Source organism: Arctopsyche grandis, chromosome 4 (assembly GCF_051622035.1).
Source record: "Arctopsyche grandis isolate Sample6627 chromosome 4, ASM5162203v2, whole genome shotgun sequence".
Classification (NCBI taxonomy): Eukaryota; Metazoa; Arthropoda; class Insecta; order Trichoptera; family Hydropsychidae; genus Arctopsyche; species Arctopsyche grandis.
In genome coordinates, this window is record NC_135358.1 from 11,363,740 (window position 1) to 11,383,754 (window position 20,015).

General features: G+C 31.0%; 5 protein-coding genes across 6 annotated transcripts in view; all 5 read left to right on the forward strand.

Annotated features, from left to right (window-relative positions):
* Fur2 (furin-like protease 2) overlaps nucleotides 1-2,569 on the forward strand; it is a 546,777-nt gene extending 544,208 nt beyond the window's left edge. For both annotated transcript variants that reach the window (XM_077428654.1, XM_077428653.1), the window contains exon 18: nucleotides 911-2,569. In XM_077428654.1, coding sequence (XP_077284780.1) covers nucleotides 911-1,108 — 198 coding nt within the window. In that variant the 3' untranslated portion in view covers nucleotides 1,109-2,569. The remainder of the gene's footprint in view (nucleotides 1-910) is intronic.
* A 1,572-nt stretch (nucleotides 2,570-4,141) lies between these two features.
* On the forward strand, nucleotides 4,142-9,366 carry LOC143910268 (chymotrypsin-2-like). The gene is made up of 6 exons (XM_077428668.1): nucleotides 4,142-4,233; nucleotides 4,317-4,436; nucleotides 8,249-8,408; nucleotides 8,480-8,720; nucleotides 8,799-8,945; nucleotides 9,030-9,366. Exons 1-6 carry the CDS (start codon nucleotides 4,170-4,172, stop codon nucleotides 9,174-9,176), a joined length of 879 nt encoding a protein of 292 aa, XP_077284794.1. The 5' UTR covers nucleotides 4,142-4,169; the 3' UTR covers nucleotides 9,177-9,366.
* Nucleotides 9,367-11,470: 2,104 nt separating this feature from the next.
* LOC143911045 (chymotrypsin-2-like) lies at nucleotides 11,471-12,947 on the forward strand. The gene is made up of 5 exons (XM_077429764.1): nucleotides 11,471-11,819; nucleotides 11,884-12,046; nucleotides 12,111-12,351; nucleotides 12,502-12,651; nucleotides 12,731-12,947. The coding sequence occupies exons 1-5, from the start codon at nucleotides 11,726-11,728 to the stop codon at nucleotides 12,884-12,886; spliced, it is 804 nt and encodes a 267-aa protein (XP_077285890.1). The 5' UTR covers nucleotides 11,471-11,725; the 3' UTR covers nucleotides 12,887-12,947.
* A 110-nt stretch (nucleotides 12,948-13,057) lies between these two features.
* Nucleotides 13,058-15,243, forward strand: LOC143911046 (trypsin 3A1-like). Its single transcript, XM_077429765.1, has 5 exons — nucleotides 13,058-13,432; nucleotides 13,634-13,796; nucleotides 13,882-14,122; nucleotides 14,209-14,358; nucleotides 14,449-15,243. Exons 1-5 carry the CDS (start codon nucleotides 13,387-13,389, stop codon nucleotides 14,632-14,634), a joined length of 786 nt encoding a protein of 261 aa, XP_077285891.1. The 5' UTR covers nucleotides 13,058-13,386; the 3' UTR covers nucleotides 14,635-15,243.
* Nucleotides 15,244-17,086: 1,843 nt separating this feature from the next.
* LOC143911382 (chymotrypsin-2-like) lies at nucleotides 17,087-19,893 on the forward strand. Its single transcript, XM_077430256.1, has 5 exons — nucleotides 17,087-17,516; nucleotides 17,736-17,898; nucleotides 17,986-18,226; nucleotides 18,955-19,104; nucleotides 19,181-19,893. The coding sequence occupies exons 1-5, from the start codon at nucleotides 17,477-17,479 to the stop codon at nucleotides 19,334-19,336; spliced, it is 750 nt and encodes a 249-aa protein (XP_077286382.1). The 5' UTR covers nucleotides 17,087-17,476; the 3' UTR covers nucleotides 19,337-19,893.
* The last annotated feature ends 122 nt before the right edge of the window (nucleotides 19,894-20,015 follow it).

Below are 20,015 nucleotides of genomic sequence, written 5' to 3' on the forward strand. Positions count from 1 at the left end.
TCGTGAATTTTCTTTTGTGATACGAGTGTATTCAATTCGACGTAATCAGTTCAATCTGTGTAGACTTGATTCATCTAGCGCCAATTGAATTTATCATACCTACAGGCGGTAGCTTGTGAGCTTTTTTCGCAAGGTTTCATTTTTTCCATGTTCTTTTATATACTTTTTCGAGTCGTTTAATTAAAAATGCCGTCATGCGGAAATACTAGGTTATTATCGTGCCGGATGGCTCGCTCCTGCCGTCTTTACACCCCTATACCATCCCCCATCTCACACCCCTACCATTCTTCCTAACAATCAGACAAGAACTTTGATTCGTTCTTGGGAAAATTTTATCGCTGCCAAGTTTACGGACGTTCTGACTGACTTTAGATCGTACTCGCCGATTATTATTCATTTAATTATTGCAGTTTTGCATAATTTAATACTTGAATTGCAGAATTGGAGAAAGAAAACATTGATTTTTTTTTGCTTTCGGCTAGATTTCTCCAAGATTTTAATTGGTCTTACATCTATCAATTATTTATTTATTTATTTATTTATTCTAAATAGACCATTGTGGCATAACAGGAATTCCTAAAGCGCCACAATGGTCAAAAAATATAACACAAAAAAAAAACAAAATAACAATTAAACATAAACATAAATACATCCATACATAAACATAAAAAATAGCATTTAATAATAACAGATAAAGTAAAAATATCAAATAAAATATAGCATAAGGAATGCCTTGCACCTACAGCCTGTTTCAATAAATATGTAAGAAACAACTACAAATACAAAACATCCCTGTAAGGCCCAAATGGAAATTATATCATTTCATAGACGCTTGAGAATTACATATAATTATAATATATTAAAAGATCACGATTTTGAATGTAAAATGGTATTTTTTATGTTTGTATAGAAACGATCGAGGCCTTCTAACCCTGGCACGAGGGGTGTTAACTACGTGCCTCTATCATCTCAAGAAGATAAAGGTGGTGCTCTGAAGCTAAAGACGAGTAAGTTGTCTGTGTCCGCCGAAGAAGTGGTGGATGCAGATGGTGATGCAGAAGGATTCAGCGACGATGCTGAAGACGCCCATCTCGTCACCAGAACATAGCGCTCAGTGTAAAGTGTAGCTAGCCAAATAATTATATTGAACCAATACAATTGTTTTCTTTTTTACATATTACATAAAAAATATTTATACATATACATATAATGAAAGGAATTATACGAATTGGATATACGGAGAAGTTTTATATTTATTACAATATAAAATACCATTGAAAAACGCACGCGTGCAGCCGAAGTCTATTGAAATGACTAGTTGAAATGTGATTTTTTTAATATTAAAGTATATATGTATGTATAATATAATATGATGAAACAAAGTAATCGATTGTGAGTGAGAAGCTTTCCCTTTGAAAAGTATATAAATATGAAACAAATGTAAAAAATAATAGTACGATTGCGCATTACAGACGAAATGTTCAGATCTCATATTGAACTCACTCATGCATGTATTATATATTATTTTTCGATATGTTACTGTGTGAACAAAAGTTGTATTGTAAATAATTATTATTATACATTTTAGTTTATTTGTCACAATTTAGAAATTACTGTAAAATCAGTGTCCATTGTATTTATATATAAACGATAAATAAATAAAAAAAGTATATCTATTTGAGTATTTACATCTAATGTTACGTGAGTAAGGCTGATTGGACGGCTATACTTTGAGCAACATTTGAAAAACACTAATATAGTGAAAAATGTACTGTCAATATATGAACTGTAGATAGATTTATAAACCGATTTTTATCAATATCTGTCTTTATATATGTATGTATGTATGTGAAATTTTTTTTCGAATTGATTTGCTTTCTACGAAAGATTTTTTTTTAATTTCTTATTGAATAATCTCAAAGTGCCTATGGCCTATCGTTTAGTATATTCGTTTGTATTTAAAATGTAAACATATGAATATTTAAAAATATATGTTCCTGTTCTCAACGTTGTCACACTCGGCTTTACCTCTTGATTGATATGATATATTCAAGATGAAAGTCTGATCATTATTTATGTAATTGAACCGTTAGTTGTGTCCTTATTATATATGTGAACAATGTTGACTAATTTGCAGGATGCTGTATATATAGGTATATTCCTAAAATAAAATGACTACGAAAAGCATGTTACAAGAATTTATTCACTTAAAAATTGAATCTGTTTTTCGCTTAATTAAACTTATCGATTATGAATATAATTTGTATTAGTTAAATGATTTATTTTTACTTTATGAACTTACTACGTATTTTGTGTTGTCTATTTTTTTTTCTTAGAAATTACAACAGCTTTATTTTTTGATGGTTAAAAAGTCCGCTTATAAAATAAACAGCAACATTATATATGTATGACCAACAAATTGTCTTTTTTTTATATAGAGAAAGAAAAAGTGTTAACTGGTTGTAAAATATTGAACGTGAATGTTCTGAGAGCATAAATTATTTGTGTAAAATTGTAATTTAAAATACGAAAAAATAAATAAGAAATACTTTTTCATGTTAAAAGACTTATTTTGCACATACTTTCATTCTCCACTCACTCTTTTCCAAACCATGTATAATATATAGAACCCTCATAATTTTTCACTCACCACCTTTAACTGACAGCATTCAAGAGCGTAAGTGTCTACCAAATGCAATATAAATACCAACGTAGTGAGTTATTTCGGGCCAAAATTTATATTTAGACCAGTTAATATGTATACATATGTAGATTCATTGTCGTGCGTTCGCAATGGAGTAATGGGGTGGCGTAAGGGGCGACTGGGTTATGTGAATTAGCCGGGATTCATATATATATCACATACATACAACATAATATTATGTATGCATAGGCAGTTCCGGGGAATATTTCTCACAAAACAAGAAGGTTAACGACGGAGTTAATTTCTCGCACCGCAAATTGGTCCGGGTATTGTTTAACATTTGGAGGTTACAAAGAGACCCCCACTCGTTCGGTGAACGCGACCAGGCCCTAACGGGCTAGAAACGCTTTGACGATTCAACGGGAACAATAAGACATTTTGTACTGCGGCCACTCCACAAAGGGTTCAAATTAATTTGGAGGGAAAAACTCCCAAGACGGACAAGGGGTGGGGAAGTTGTCCCGTTTTGGTCCTAGCAACTGGGAGACAATAGACTGAGTACGATCTCCATTTTACATAAATTATACTCGCAAAACTTATCCATAATACGTTTATGTGCATAATATGAGGAGTAAGTTGGATTAATTTAGTTTCACTAATGTCCTAATAACCGAACATATTTATCGTGATAAGGCTACAATGTCAATGTACATATGTACGTACATATTTGCATAAATACGTTTCATGTTTTCAAACTCAAACATTTTATTGATTCAGATGTGAGCCCATCAATTTTGAATTGATATGTAGTGTATATATGTTGCAAACATTTAAAATGATCCAAATCATCGAATTATTATATCATTACTCTTTTTATCCGTGGCATATTAAATACATTATTACATTGAGCTAATAAATATAAAATATATTTATATTTGCATTCGATAAGAATGAAACTCGGCGTTGTATAATACATAATAATATTATACATCACTCAAAAACTAATTTTGAATTATATTTAAAAATATTATGTACAGTCTATGTGTTCACTTCAGCTCGTTCATGAACTTAATAGTTTGTTCATACACGAACTATTGATTTTAGTTTACGTGCTTGCAGTCAAAAGCTATCTACAGATAGACTCACCAGGTGTTATATGATTTTTTTCTGTCAATACTGTGGAGCTATTAAAACCTTTGAGATGTCAAAACGCAAGTATTTAAATTGGAAAACCAATGGAAACCACATAAAAACGTTGCTATAGTTTCCAATTTTTTAAATATTGTTATCCAAAGTAAGCATACATACATACATAGAGGATGGGACAAACGCTTGAGGATACTTAAACTAATGAAACTAGTTAACTGGCCAGATTGGTTAGTGCATGAATAGACTAGTATGTTCATGAATGAACTAAATATACATTTGGAATCTATAATATGTTTGTATAATGCATATGAATGGTCACCCTACATACACATAAAAGTAAATTAATTCGTTTCTTTCTTGATTGGCAGTTTTTGACATGACGCCACTACGAGGAGTTCGTGTTTTCTCACTGTTGATTTTGTTTTCTCTGTTTGGAGAATGTGTGAATTTAAATTATTTTATTGACGTATCGGTTTTGAAAACGTATAAACACTGTATAAGCGTGGTAATTTTTTTTTGTCAGATGCTCTGCAAATCAATCCTTGGCCGTCTCCATATTATCCAGGTTACCCAGAATTAGGGGGCTATCCTATGCCAGGACCAATGCCCGCCATACCAGGCTTTCCACGGTTTCCACTGCTAGGTATCATTGCATTTTTGAATGAATTATATTTTATTATATATTTATTGCTGATAGTTCAGATTTAATACTGTGCTAAGTGATAGGTTAGCTGTAACTTTAAAATATTGTGAAATATAATTATATATATAATACATATATAAGTATATATTGAGGCGAAACGGAGAAAAATGTTAAAATATTCAAATCTCACATTGTGTAATGTGTTGGAAAACAAAAGGAAACGGCGAAGGCTATTTCCAAATGAGTGTGAGGTGTTGTATAAAAGAGGAATTTCCCTTAGAAACACAGTAACATCACGAAAAAAAAATTCAATTTGAATTATTCAAAAGGATACTGCGTGGCGATTACTCGAGAGCTATCTTTTGGACGACATCCTTAAAAATTCATCCGGCCAATTATGTTTAAATTTTCCCCGAGGGAATGATTATGTAACGTTTCGTCCTTTTTGTGGCCGGCCTGTATTCGAACAGCATTCTGTTTTTCTCTTTCGTTTGTAAATTGAAGAAAAATACAAGAAAATAAATTATATTATTCAAAGCGGTCGGAGTACAATGTCTCTTTGTATTTATAATCAAACAAAAATCATACATACATACATATTATACAAGCCAATCGACAATTTAACTTTATATATAATATTAAAACAATTTTATTTCATACTAAAATATATATTTTTAGTATTTTTGCGTACTAACTTACATACAATTAAACACGTTTTCCTGGCACTAAAATGACATTTGTATATGGAAATATTTCATTTTAGTTTCGCTCGTTTTTGAATTCCCACTACTGCCATTATTTTTGCTATAATTTAATTTCGTCCATTGCATTCTCTCACGGGATAAGAGAGGCAAGTAATGGTAGTAAAAAAATCCACGGATATATTTTAATTCACGTAGAGCTAATAGTCGTTTGTATGAGAGAAATGTCACTAGTATATGCGGATGATAAATACATATGTGTGTACATACTGCAAATTTATTAATTCAATTTTATAAATATTATATCATACCTACGAAGATACATATATACATATGCTTAGAAGAAACCAGTTTATGAGAATCGTGTGAAGAATACACTCGTGTGTTATTTCTTGTGGAGTTTAAATTACTTGCGACTTCATCTTCAACTTGAAAAAGTGCACGGCAAGTACTACTTCAAAAGTGACGAAGAGATATATTTTTACTATACATATTATACATGCATATGTTTATTTACTATATTTACTATACATATTATGTATGCATTGTATATATTTATTATTTACCAAGTGTAATATTATCGATATATTTTTTTAATTCAATAAAATCGAACATAACATGGTATATTGATAGTTTAGATATGATACGTGACGACTTACTAGCCTTCAATCTCATTTCTCTGTTTTTAATAATAATTTACGTAATATGACGGGCTGTAAGCCAGACTGGTACAAGTGACATTTTTTAAAAAAAGCTGGTTTAAGTACTAAAATAATAGCATTTCATATATGCTATTATTTTAGCACTTAAACCAGATTTATTTTTAAATGTCACTTGTACCAGTCTGGTTTTCAGCCCGTCATATATAAAGTTTTTATTTGTCCAAGTGTAAATTTCGTTCGTTCACAAACATGCTAGTTTGTTTATACAAGCCTAGTTTACATAATCTGGCCAGTTTTAGTGTACACAAAAGAACAAATTGAAAAACGAACTAGTCTATTCATGCACAAACTATTAGGCATAAGTTTAAGCATTCTCAGTCGTATATTCCATCCTCTATGTACCATATGTATGTATATTTGCATACCTTGGGTTGCAATATTTTTAATATTAGCGCAAACGGGAATTATATCAAAGTTGTATTGTAGTTTCTATATGATTTCCCTTTTAAATACTTTTAACATCTCAAAGGTTTTAATAGCTAAAAGTCTCATGCGACACCTAGTCAGTCTATTTGAAGATAGATTTTGACTGCTAGCACCTAACCAATAGTACGTGTATGAATAAACTAGTATGTTCATGAATGAACGGGAGAGAAAAATTGGACTGCCATATACAAATATACTGCGTATATTCGATATATTCAGAATTATCGATGTTAAATTAAATCGCACTACTCACACTTCAAATATTGCTAGGAGACACATTAGAAGTTTCATAATTTCCTTAATCAGTTTGTGCCTTTTTGTATTAAATTCTTTGTCTCCCCCCCTCAATATTTTCACGGCCGTTTCATTAATCACAACGAATGGCGAAGATAACAAGCGGAGCTTTATGGAAACGATGATAAATGCGTTGACCCGAAATTTAAAGTTGTCTAGATAAGAAATGTTTAAAACAAAATGATAAACTAACACGAATTTGATTATGATGAATGACAGGGGTGGGAGACGAGAAGTACCTCCACCTACCGTCTCGAGCCTTCTTCTACTGCATAGTCGAGGGAAAGCGGCGGAAAAACCGACGACAATTTTCCGCGATTTCGTCCGCTTAATTGTCGAAAAAGTGACACTGACACTCGTCCAATTCCTTCAAATTGGAATTGTTCCGAGTTTTTGCGCGGAGGGAAATGAACCGCATTTCAAAGCTAATCCTGTGTCCTCGGCAAATTTAGGCTACTTCCTCTTAGATTGAGCCGTTTCGAAACGAAATATTTCATTTTGATTGCTTTTAATTAATCGAAATTTGAATTGAAAATAATTATAGCTTGCAAGTCAAATTCAACTTTTGCCCAATGTACTTCATAATCGGCGCGATCGAATTGAATATTAATTTAATTAAGGTGGGTAAATTTCGAAGCTGGCTCCATTGTGAAGGAAGCGTCTGGACTTTGGAACTAGCACAAAATGGTCGCTCCATTACCGGAAACAATGCACATGAAAATCTCATTAAGCCCGACGAGATGCACCTGACCCCTTCTAGTGCTCATCACTCTCCTATGTCTTTAGAATTAAATCTATAGCTCATCACACAAATCCCAATTTCAAAGCCAGCCGCAGAAGCGTAAACTGTATTTAGAAAGAGACATGCATCTGAAATATTACATATTTTATTTTATTTTATTTCATAGAACATGAACACTCGCCTTTACAGATCGCTCCAAAGCGACGAGTGCACTTAAACAAATAAAATACAATCAATCAATATATTCGTATATATGTAAATAAACATTTTTATACAAAGGGAATTCATACAAACATCTGCAATGACATCTATGGAGAAATGTTTGCAGCATGTTATTATTAAATTAGCGTACCTCAAGACGCTGAATAACTTGATATTAGCAAGATAGGAAAGGAGATGCCAATTTTACAGGAACCGTTTCAATGAAAATCAGAATAATTGACAAACTCTAATAAGAAACGATCGACCTGGAATCACAAACCAAGGTGTGGCCAGCAGTAGGACTCGAACCCGTGACCACTCTGCTCGAAAGCATAAAATGCTAACCACTAGCCCACGCCGTTGTTTTGCCCGTTGATTTTGGTTGATCAAAGATTGACTTTGGGGATAAATTGATACGTTTAGTAAAATAATAGACCACTGATTATAGTATAAATATATTAATTCGAAACGAAAGAACACGTGTAGGTAATTCAATGAGATGACATCCATGTACACATATTGTAAAAAATAAAGCACTTGATTAATTTTAAATACCCTCAGTTCGGTCATTTAAAAACATGAGAAAAAAACGTTTACTTTATATCTTCATGGTCATTTTAATGATGTTTGCATTATAAAAACTTGCAAGTGAACTATTTGTTTGATTTATGTACATATGTACAGACTTAGTTGATAACGCAAAATCATTATTGCGTCTTTTTTTAGAAAATTCTGTAGCAAATAAAGTACGAGTAGTTGGAGGTAGAAACGCTACACTTGGAGAAATTCCTTATCAAGTATCAATCAGATTAGGCAATAAAAATCACAATTGTGGTGGATGTCTGATCGACAAAGAGTGGGTGCTCACTGCAGCTCACTGTCTCGGGTAAGATTTAAAGATAAAGATAATATCTCTTTTAACAACATTTCATGAATCAATAAATAATATTATTTAAGACCTACTTCTAAATACGTGACAATGGGAACAATCGAACTAAACTCTGGTGGCATCACTACCGGTGTGTCGAAATTTATCAAGCATCCAGGATACACACAGTCCAGCCGATCAAACGATATTGGATTGTTAAAATTAGACAAAGCAGTTGAATTTGATCAATTCATTCAACCTTTAACCCTTCCTGCCGATGATATGGGAGCTGATTCAACTTTAACCTTGAGTGGATGGGGATACTTAAGTGTGGGTAAATTTAAAACGAAACATACATATGTCAATTTCGTGCTTTCAAAATTACATTCCAAATCGCTTTCGTTTCAGTATCCAAACGGATATACACCAAATAACCTTCAAGTTCTCGAAGTGAAATCGATATCTAACACTCTCTGTTCTGAGAAATGGGCACCGTATAAAATATTTCCAACAGGATTTTGCACAATAGTGCCAGCTGGAAAAGGAGTATGTAAAGTATGTATGATAATTACGATTTTTTTTATTTAATGGCATTAAGAAAAAAAAAAGTACACAATGACAATTCAATTTTGATTTTAGGGTGATTCTGGTGGACCGCTAGCCAGTAATGGTGAAATTCATGGGATTGTATCGTTTGGTGCAGCTTGTGCTCTCGGATATCCTGATGTTTACACAAGAGTTTACTCATATAAACAATGGATACAGGATACAATTAATCAAAATTAAAACATATATGTCTTCAGAAATATAATTTTATCATCTAAAAATTGTTTTTATTTATCATTCAAATATATGTACATACAAATAAACATACTCGTGTTTATTTGACAATGGCGTCAAATTGACATTACAGAGTAATTCCAAGTCGTCACTAAAGTTTAACAAAAAAATAAAAAAGTATATGTACAACCAAATGAAAAATTAAAAAAAAATAAACATAAATATTAAACAAATGCAATACTATGTATGAATACACGTAACGATGTCAAATTAAACAATCCCACAACCAGATAAGCATATTTTAGATTGAAAAAATACAATAGAAATCTGGTTAAGGAGCTTGAAACTCCTTGCAACAGGTGACGAAGCCATCAGATGATTGGTACGTGCCACAGGAGAAGAAAACAAACTGCGGCATTTAATGTACCTGAGATGTATGTACATATGTATGTGTCTATGTAAGAATTTCATCTTACGTATTATTTGAACACTTTTTCTAATATTATATGATGATAATTATTTTAAAAGCGTTGAATCTATGCATATATGTATGTACAGTCCCCTGACAAAATGGATGGACCACTAAGGTTAAATAGTAAAACAGGCTACTGAATGCAAATATGAACAAAAATTTGTGAAATTTGAGATTGAATATGCTAGTTAGGGTTCAGGTAGTGACCCAAGTTGAAAATAAAAAAAAATGGTTCGAAGGGGATGCAAAACCTCAGATGTACTCAGATGTAGAAGAGAATATTTTTAAATTCAAAATTGGATGACCAATGAAAAATGAAATTTACTTAAAATAATAAAGAAAATGGGGTAACCGATTCATACGTGATATCGCATCTTAAATATTAGCTTAATTACATATAAGCTGGAATTTCTGATCATATACATAATTTGAGCATTCATTGATTTCGTTCAAAGTTCAAAGTTAGCATTTTTATTTGAATATTTTCTATTTAGATCAACACTGTTGAAATAGTAGAATTTTTTGTCACAACGTATGTAAATGATAATAAGTGTTATCATGTTAAAAACGTCATTTTTAAAATAAACAATTCCGAAAATTCAACTTCATTTACAATGTTTGTTAAGTAATTTATGTATGTACATTATATACAGAATGTTCAACGAAAGTTAAATTAAATTATTCATAAAGGCATAAAATAAATTTGGCGTGTTTAAAAAGTATTTCATGTATTATACATACATATATGAAATATTTTCTTAAAAACCCAGATACTAAATATTATACATATTACATATTAAATACATAGCGGTTTTAAATAATGAAACCAATTAAAATTCCTTGTGTTATATACATATATGTTTATCTTCCAGTTGTAACATATGTACATATGTATATACTATTTGGAATATATTTCGTCTAACCCACGATAGTCGATTCATATGGTGAATTACATTCCAACTGGTCAAATATATTACAAATGAAAATACATTTCAACTATAAGTTGGTACAAGTTAAATGGAGAAGTTAGATTTTCGTGAAAACGTCACTCGACTAGTAAATTGAGTTCGAAATTCACATTTTTGTTATGAACACATTCTTAGAGTTATCGTAATATGATACGCATTACCTTTATTCGTAATACCTAGCAAATATTAACGCATTATTGAATTCTAAAGCATTCTTAAAAACATCAACGCTGTCAAAACTCAACTGTTATAATAACATAACTAGCTCACATTGTTGAAAATGCATTTGCGCTTATAGAGATATAATTTCCTAGTTGAATTTTATCCGAATATAAATGAACTAGAACGCTAGTTGTAACTGCTAACTGAAAATACGCTTCCACTGTAATATACATATATACCTACTAGCTGAACCCGGCATGCGTTGCAATGCCACAATAACGCATGTAATTCCCGTTCCCGTTCCCATTCCCGTTCTCGTTCCCATTTGTCGGAAAAACACAGGCAGCGAAGACATTTGAAATTAATCAATTATTTGTTTATTTTGCCCTAACAATGCATGTCGCGACGCGAAAAAAATTGATATTATTGCGTTGCAATGCCACTCGTTCCCGTTTTTCCCGTTTCCGTTCCTGTTTTTGGCCGATTTTTTTTTACAGTAAGCTTCCCGGATATGCATAGAACAAATCCTGAGAGTTACATCGTAATCAGTTCAGTGGTTTAGGAGCCCATTCGAGACAGACAGAAAAAACATTGATTTTTATAGATTATTACACACATTATGCCAAGCAACCCTGGTAAAGAGATCAAATGATGACTCCTGATGGATATAAATCAAAATTTTGAGATCGTAATTTGTCATGAAAACAATACTTTATCCATCTGTATTCAGTATATTATATAAGCATATGTATTTACACATGTAGATACACACATGCATATGTACATATGTATGAATGTAAAAAAGCAATAATTATTGTGACGCACGTTATCTTATTTGCTAATATGTACTTTTTTATTTAAAAAATGAAATAAAACTGTTTCGTGCAATATAATATATTACCCGTGATATTTCGCCTATATAAATTGTGAATTTTTCCTGCCAAATTTTAGTTATGCAGAAATATTATTCAGAGCATAAAGTTTTGAAAAAAGAATTTAAAATGCCTAATATATATTTGGCACTTTTAATCATGGGAGTTTTGGCAGGTAAGTCTTGAATATTTTATTATATCAAAATGTATATTAAAATGGTGTGATTTTCCCAAATAAGGATCAAGCTTTGGTGACGTTGAAAATAGAATTATTGGAGGCACACCAGTTTCTTCTCCCGTAACGCAAGCAGTCTCTGTACTAAATTTAAATTTGGAACATGTTTGTGGGGGGACCATTATTAATTCAAAATGGGTCTTGACTTCTGCGACTTGCGCTAGAACGTAATTATCATTATGTTGAATAAGCATTCATTTTAACACGTTCAAATATTAATAAAAATTTTAGTTCTGGAATTAAATACATCATGGCAGGAGCTACCTCCATACCTAACAGTGACTACGTATTTCATATTTGGGAAATAATAACGCATCCTGATTTTAATTCTGAAGATGATTTGAACAACATAGGGATGCTAAAAACTCTTCAAACGATCATATATACCTCAAGAGTTGGTGCTGCAAATTTACCATATTACAGTGTTGGATCTGGAACTGCCATGATTATATCAGGGTGGGGAAGAACTAGTGTGAGCATTTTATATTTGATAAAATTGATAATAAATTGTAATAAAATTTAATACGCAATGAAATTTATTAAATTTTCTTCAAATCATTATTGTTTTCTAAAGCATTGAAACTGACAAAAAAACTAATCAAAATAAAATGTATTTTTCCAGAAAACTGATGCATCATTTTCAAGTTCAATACGATCATTGACTGTAAAGAGCATGTCCAGAGAAGAATGTCGATTAGATATGGAACCTCCGAGGGAAATCTATGATCGTCAACTTTGCGGTGTTCGATCAACTGGCAAAGGAGTTTGTACGGTAAGTTGTATGAACATCTATTTCGCAAATCCAATAGCTTTGACTTATTTCTAACTATTATTTTAATTACATACTTCAGGGTGATTCTGGATCTGGAGTTATTGCTAGTGGTTATGTCCATGGAATTGTTGCCAGAACGTCTAGTGTCGAAAATTGTGCTCTTGGATATCCAGAGGTGTTCACTAGAGTTTATCCATTCGTTTCCTGGATTAATCAAGTCATATCGAATAATTAATACATCATATCTGGTCTTCTACTATTTTTATATTGAAATCTGTGAATACACTTGTTGAACAAAAAGCTGATTTTTATTAACATCCATACATTTATGAAAATTGAAGCACCCCGATAAATTACATACATACATTCATAATACATAATTAAACATAGATATGTAAGGAAGTCTACTTAATACATACATACAATAATCATCAAAATTTGATTTGAGTTTAACACATTATGTATATTTGTTATACTTACATAAAAAACAACTGAAGTACGTTATCATAGTGGAGATAATTAAATATTTTTATTAAAATAATAGCACACATGTTTATATATAGATTTCAATGTATATATACGTGCCTAAAGGAAAAGTATCGCAATATGTGCTTGATTTATAACGTACATAGTTTTGTGAGTATATAAGAAGCTGTTGCGTTTTAATCATTTTTAGTTTCAAAAATACAATAAAAGTATTCAGAATAGATGGTACCTGATCCAAATTGAATTACGATGAAGATATATTTGGCATTGATTTTAATTTTGGGGGTGTTTGTCGGTAAGTTTCGATGCACATACATATGTATGTAGCTTAGAAGTTAATTCAAAATAATTTTAGAATTATATGTTTATGACATAATTTGATAGTTCGATATCAGAGCCGATATTTAATATAATATGTGTATTTTTTGTTGGTTTTGATTCCTATACCAAATTTCTAACTATTGAAAACAACATGATAATCTCGTGCTATTTCAAGGATCATCCGTCAGTGCGATTGAAAGCAGAATCATCGGAGGCACACCACAATTGAGCCCAGTTATTCATGCAGTGTCTGTACAAAATTCACAAAATAAACATGTTTGTGGGGGTACAATTATAAATACTAGATGGATTTTGACTTCTGCAACTTGCGCCACAAGGTAATTATCATTTTTTTTAATAAAAAGATGAAAAACTTATAAATCTATCAGCATATTTACTAATTTTTAATTAATTAAATTTCAGTGCAGATATTAAGACAGTTGTGTTCGGAGAAACTTCTCTGTCTAATCCTCGGTATATTTATACTATTTTGTCAATAGTAATGCATCGTGATTATAATGCTCAATCTGATTTGAACAACATAGCGGCGATACAAACTCTCCAAACCATCGTATACGGTTCGAGAGTCGGCATAGCAACTTTATCTACTTCGTATATTGGTTCTGGAATTTATTTGTCTTTATCAGGATGGGGAATAACTAATGTAAAAAAACACTTATTCTTTTATGTTTATTTGTGTGATATTAAATTTTATAAGCCCTCAATTTCAAACATTTCTCAATTTTATAGAAAACAGACCCGAATCCTTCAATTACATTACAACAGTTAAATATGCATAGCATTTCTAGAGACGAATGTAGTGCTGATATTGTACCACGGAGAGTTATCGTTGACCAACAACTCTGTGGAATTCGCGCCACTGGAAGAGGAGTTTGTACGGTAATTTGGACATATGTTTTGCTAATCACTCAAAATATCCATATGACTCATGTATTTCGTGAATAATAACAGTTTTCAACATTTTGACAGGGTGATACTGGATCAGGTGTTACTTGGGGAAATTGTCTTTATGGAATCGTCGGTAAAACACCAAGTGTACAAGACTGTGCTGCCGGAAATCCTCAAGTGTTCTTAAGGATTACTTATTATAGAGCTTGGATTACTCAAGCCACAACGACGAATTTTACAACAAATTACAGTGTTTATTACTTGTAGATAATTAAAAATGATCGATTAATGAAATAATTGGGAATTTTATGAATTTCTGTGTTAACAATTTTAAAATCCTCATATTTTTTGCATGTTTATTAAAAAAATATTAAATTTTACATGTAATTGTTATAAAACAATAAAATTTTGATATTGCGTTATACTAATGTTGTTATATTTATACTTCCATGTAATAAAAATTATTAATTACTAAGACGTAAGTATCAGAAATTATTTTAATCTTGATCCAAAATAGTCCTCTACTAAATCTATATACATACATATATGTATGTTTTTTACAAAATTTATAAAACTGGAATGATTAGTCTGATAACGAGATTTAAGCAGGTGGCAGTAAAGATGAAATCGAATTTGAAACATCAGGAATCGAAATATTTTTACCCTTTATATATAACTAGTATTCTGCCCGTTGTTTCCAAGGGTAGTTTCGGAAAGGAATTGATACACGAATCAAAATAAAGTTATATGTTTTATATGTATATAGTGTAAGGTTATATATAGAAAGAAAAAGCCGGTTTTAGGTTTTGTTATAAATAAAAAATACTAATAAATATGATAACGATACAAATTTAGCGCAAATGTATGGAAACTTGCACAAGACAAAAGTTCTACTCCCAGTTATCGGATTTGGTTCGAAATTTTTTATAACTTAAAATAACTATAATTATTATACACATTAAATATCAAGAAAATAAAAATAATTTAAAATGTCAATATAAAATAATGAAATATTGTTTAAAAAAAAAAATACTACTTCCGATTTACGAATTCTGACCAAAACCTTATAAATTAGTACATAAAGAATACAAATATAAATTTTCTGCTTGATACGTTAAGGGATCTGGACAGAATAGCGGCCACAACATTTTTGATTTTTCTAAGAGGAAAAAATCCCACTTCCGGTTTATTCAATTTAGTGTTTTTTTTTTTATTTTCATCACATTGATACAAAATTTATACTTGAATTTTTTCATGACGAGCACACATGTTTAACGGGTCGAAAAAAATAGTGGAAGAAAAATAGAACAAGAGTAAACTGCCACCTTCGGTGGCAGTTTACTCTTGTAGCCTTTTTATACATAACTTGGTATTACGCTTAAACTTCTAGATATGAAATTTCAGTTCAATAAACCATAAAAAGGCTCGATTCTTTAGAGTAAAAGTACTACTTTCGGTTCAGATAAAAATATTTAAAATATATTAAGTTATAAAGATTATTATTTCTATCACTTGTAAAAAAAATTCAGTCCAATTCAGATAGCAGCTTTTGAGATAATTGAATTAAAAAACTTAAAAAAGAGGACACCTACATATAAGGGGAGGTACCATTTTCGAATTTCAGTACAGATACTAAGTTTCAGTTCATAGGACTACCATTTCCGGTCAACTTAAAAATTTAAAAAAAAATTTCGTCGTGTCTAAGAATTTTAGTACCCGATACCAAGTTTTGGTTCGATGAAATAACGGTGTTCAAAAAATCCCCAAAATACACAGACACACACACACACACACATTTTTTCTAGATCTTGAATGGAGGTGTACACAAGAGATTGTGATAGTACTGCATGTCATCATACGAAGATAAAAAATCTTCCTTTTCAACCGTCATATACCAATGAAACAGTTTTGTCGAGGTGGTCTTCACAAAACTCTTGCTGAGAAAAATGACGACTTCATCAATTTCTGTAAAAAATAGTTTACTCCATACACGGAATAGCAAAATCTTCGTCGAAATTAAAACCAATAATACTGCTTCGATAATGGAGACAGATTATTCCTAACGTGGTAATAGATTTATCGGATTGTAAAGTGATCGAGGCAAACGATATACAGTGAGCGACAAAAAAAAGCTGATTTTGAGATTTCTATGAAATTTGATTTTACTCTTATATGTAGCGATATTCTCAGTACAAATAATTTTTTCCTTTTCCTCCCGTATTAATGTGCGCGCGCAGAATACGGGAGGAAAAGCATGTTCCTCTTGTTCCTGTTGTATCCTGCTCGCGCAAATTAAGTGAGTATGTACCGTTTACCATGCACTATTTTTTTGATCTTTCGACTTAAGATCTTTCGATTTTCGATCTTTGCCTTCCGATATTTGTGTTTTCTGTCATTTAACATTCTGTCTCGTCACGTAGACCCCAAAAATTTATAGTCCGGATATATTAATTTATCCGGTTTCAAACACCACAGCATTAGCCTGGATAGTCGTCAGTAAGTGTATATGTACATATTACTTATTATTAAACTGAATGAATTGAAATGTCATATCAAGAAGTTTCACTATTTTTCTACCATTTAAATATGCTCTTCACGATGAAATTCTGCAAAGCACGTGATATTTTTCCAAATTTGATTTATAGATGTTTTTCATATAAGTTAAAAAATCATTGTTTCGAGATCACATAAATAAAACGTTTAGATTTGGATTGTCTTTAGATTATGGTTTTGTATTCAATGTAATTGTACTATTATAATTAATTCTGTGTAATGAATTTACATATGTATAAATTTCATCTAATGTAATCTCAAAATTTTAATTCAATATGATCCAACCCCAAACATGTAGAAATTTAAAAACAATATTTATTGTATTCAGATACTACATGAACAGTACAAATAAAGTGTACCTTATCTTACTCGCTTTTTAATTTTCTAAGAAATAAAAAAATGATAAAACAATTATATGAAAACAATCTTAAAATAAGCTTGATTTACTACGTACGTACATATGTATATGCATATAAGTAGCGGATACGTTTAGTTCAAAATCAGTTCTAATGTTGCGGCAAATGTATTCATAAGCTATTAGAGGCCACTTATAAGCATGTTTTTGGCAGTAATATTAGTTTTAGGAGTTTTGGGAGGTGAGTCTTGTTACTTTTCTTTTCATTTTCATTCCGTAAATTACATAAATAGCTTGTTCAATTTAATAATGTCATTTTTTTAATTCATTCAAAATGAAATCGACCATATCGATATCAACTCGATTCATAAGCTCTAAAATATAAATAAAGTATCCCGCATATCAGTTTCAACACACCCCTAACATTATAATTTTATATTACACTATATTTTTATTAAAGGATCGAGTGGTAATGCAATCAATAGCAGAATCATTGGTGGTACACCAGAAACATCACCTGTTCGACATGTAGTTTCCGTACAGAATTTGGAACTGAAACATCTTTGCGGAGGTACAATTGTTAATACTCAATGGGTGCTGACTTCAGCGACTTGTGCAAAAACGTATATATATATATATAATATTTTTTATAATATCAATCATTAGGTGAACTAATTTTTTCAAAAAACTATTGTTTTTTTTCAATTTAGCCCAGGTATAAGGTACGTTTCCGCAGGAATAACATCACTTAACACCTATGATGCCGTCCTACACGTAAATAAAATAATATTGCATCCCGATTTTATTCCCGAAGACGAATTAAACGATATAGCTTTGTTGAAAACTCTTCAACATTTCGTATTTAGTATTAGAATAGCTCCAGCAGATTTTCCGATATACGACCTTGGATCTGGATATACTATGAGCGTATCAGGATGGGGTGTAACTAGTGTACGTACATATTTATAATACTATATATACATATACCAAAGGTGATCCAATTTTATGGGATGTGCATTTGAAGTTTTCTTAAATAAAACACAATTTTTACGAGTGAACATCGAAAATCTCTAAAAGTTTGATGAATGGCAATCATCTATGGAACAAAATATTATTCATATAACCACCACTACACCGCGACTTATGATATCTTTGTAAGTGGACTATTGGCATCTATGGCAATATTTAATATGCATATTTGGATCTAAAGTGTTTATACATTGTTTCTATACACTTTACATTTCAAAAAAAGTAATCTTAAGAACCATGACGTATCTTAGATTGACCCCAAAAATCATACAATTTAACTCTTTTGGATTTCTTTATTTGGGGACGTTTGAATATTTAAGTTGATGTCAATAGCTCACAAACGTTTCAGCGCCCGAAAGGCTACATAAACACATGCCATATGTATATACCAATGATATTGAAAGCTTTGGATATTGCTTGCAAACTAAACCATGGTACTGTGGCGGAAGTATGAATATTTTACTCCATGGATAATTTCCGTCACTGTACCGTTACTTTTCTGATACAATTGAGATTTCCGATGTTCAATCATAAAATATATATATTTTTTAAAGAAAAGCTTCAGGGCCATTGCGTTTGATCTCCTTTTACATAGATACGTAGGTGTGCATACTAAATTGTATAAACTCATAGGAATGATAATATTTTAGAAAACGAGTGATACCTTCTCAATTTCATTGCGATCGATTACCCTCAGGAGTTTGTCCAACGAAGAATGTCGGTTGGATATTGAGCCGAAAAGAGAAATTTATGATTTACAAATCTGTGGAATACGATCCGCTGGAAAAGGAGTCTGCACGGTAATTAGAACTAGTTTCATCAGTTTGAATTTCATAAAAGTAGTGAATATGTGTGTAATCGATTATTATTTTACAGGGTGACACTGGAAATGGTCTTGTATTCAGTGGTAGTATCCACGGCATAGTAGGAAAAACTGCTAACAGGGAAAACTGTGCAAGTGGGTATCCTGAAGTGTTTACTAGAGTAAATGCTTTTATGCCTTGGATCGATCGAGTTATATCAAACAATTAATAACGACATATATTCATACATATGTATATATAGGTATAATTAAGTGTTTATCATTAATTTGATTCAAATGTATTAAATTCTACTTTAAAATAAATATATTATTCATACGGAATCGATTTTTATTTTTTTGTATCAACATTATTTTGATTTTGTTCTTCTTTTATTTTTTATTTTAAGCCATTGTGGCGATTATCTGTAATTTCAAAACTATCCAAACTTAAAAATTAATAAATACATAAATATAAAGTAAACTAAATAGAATTTCGAAGTTTTCCTATCGGTATATGTATTATGTACTTCAAAAATAAATTTACATAGAAAATACATGCAAGCTTCTTATATATTTAAAACCCATAGTAACAATAAATGGGATGGGATATTATAGACAGGAAAACTTTTTCATTTGATTCTGGGTAGATTAATTTATATAAAATTAGTAAAAAGTTTTTCCAGATTTCCTTTCTTGTTCAATAAAAAACAATCAACAATATTTTAATGTAATTTTTCAAACTGTGTGTCTGTATTCAAATAAAAGTTCGTGTCAAAATGTGTTTACTAAATATGGTATTTTTAGTATATTTTTAATATTAAAATCGGAGTCGCCAAGATTAAACTTGCTCTCGTCAGTAAAGATTACATTCTCCCAATCATCTTAAGTGCAAATTTTGTGGAATCTTTC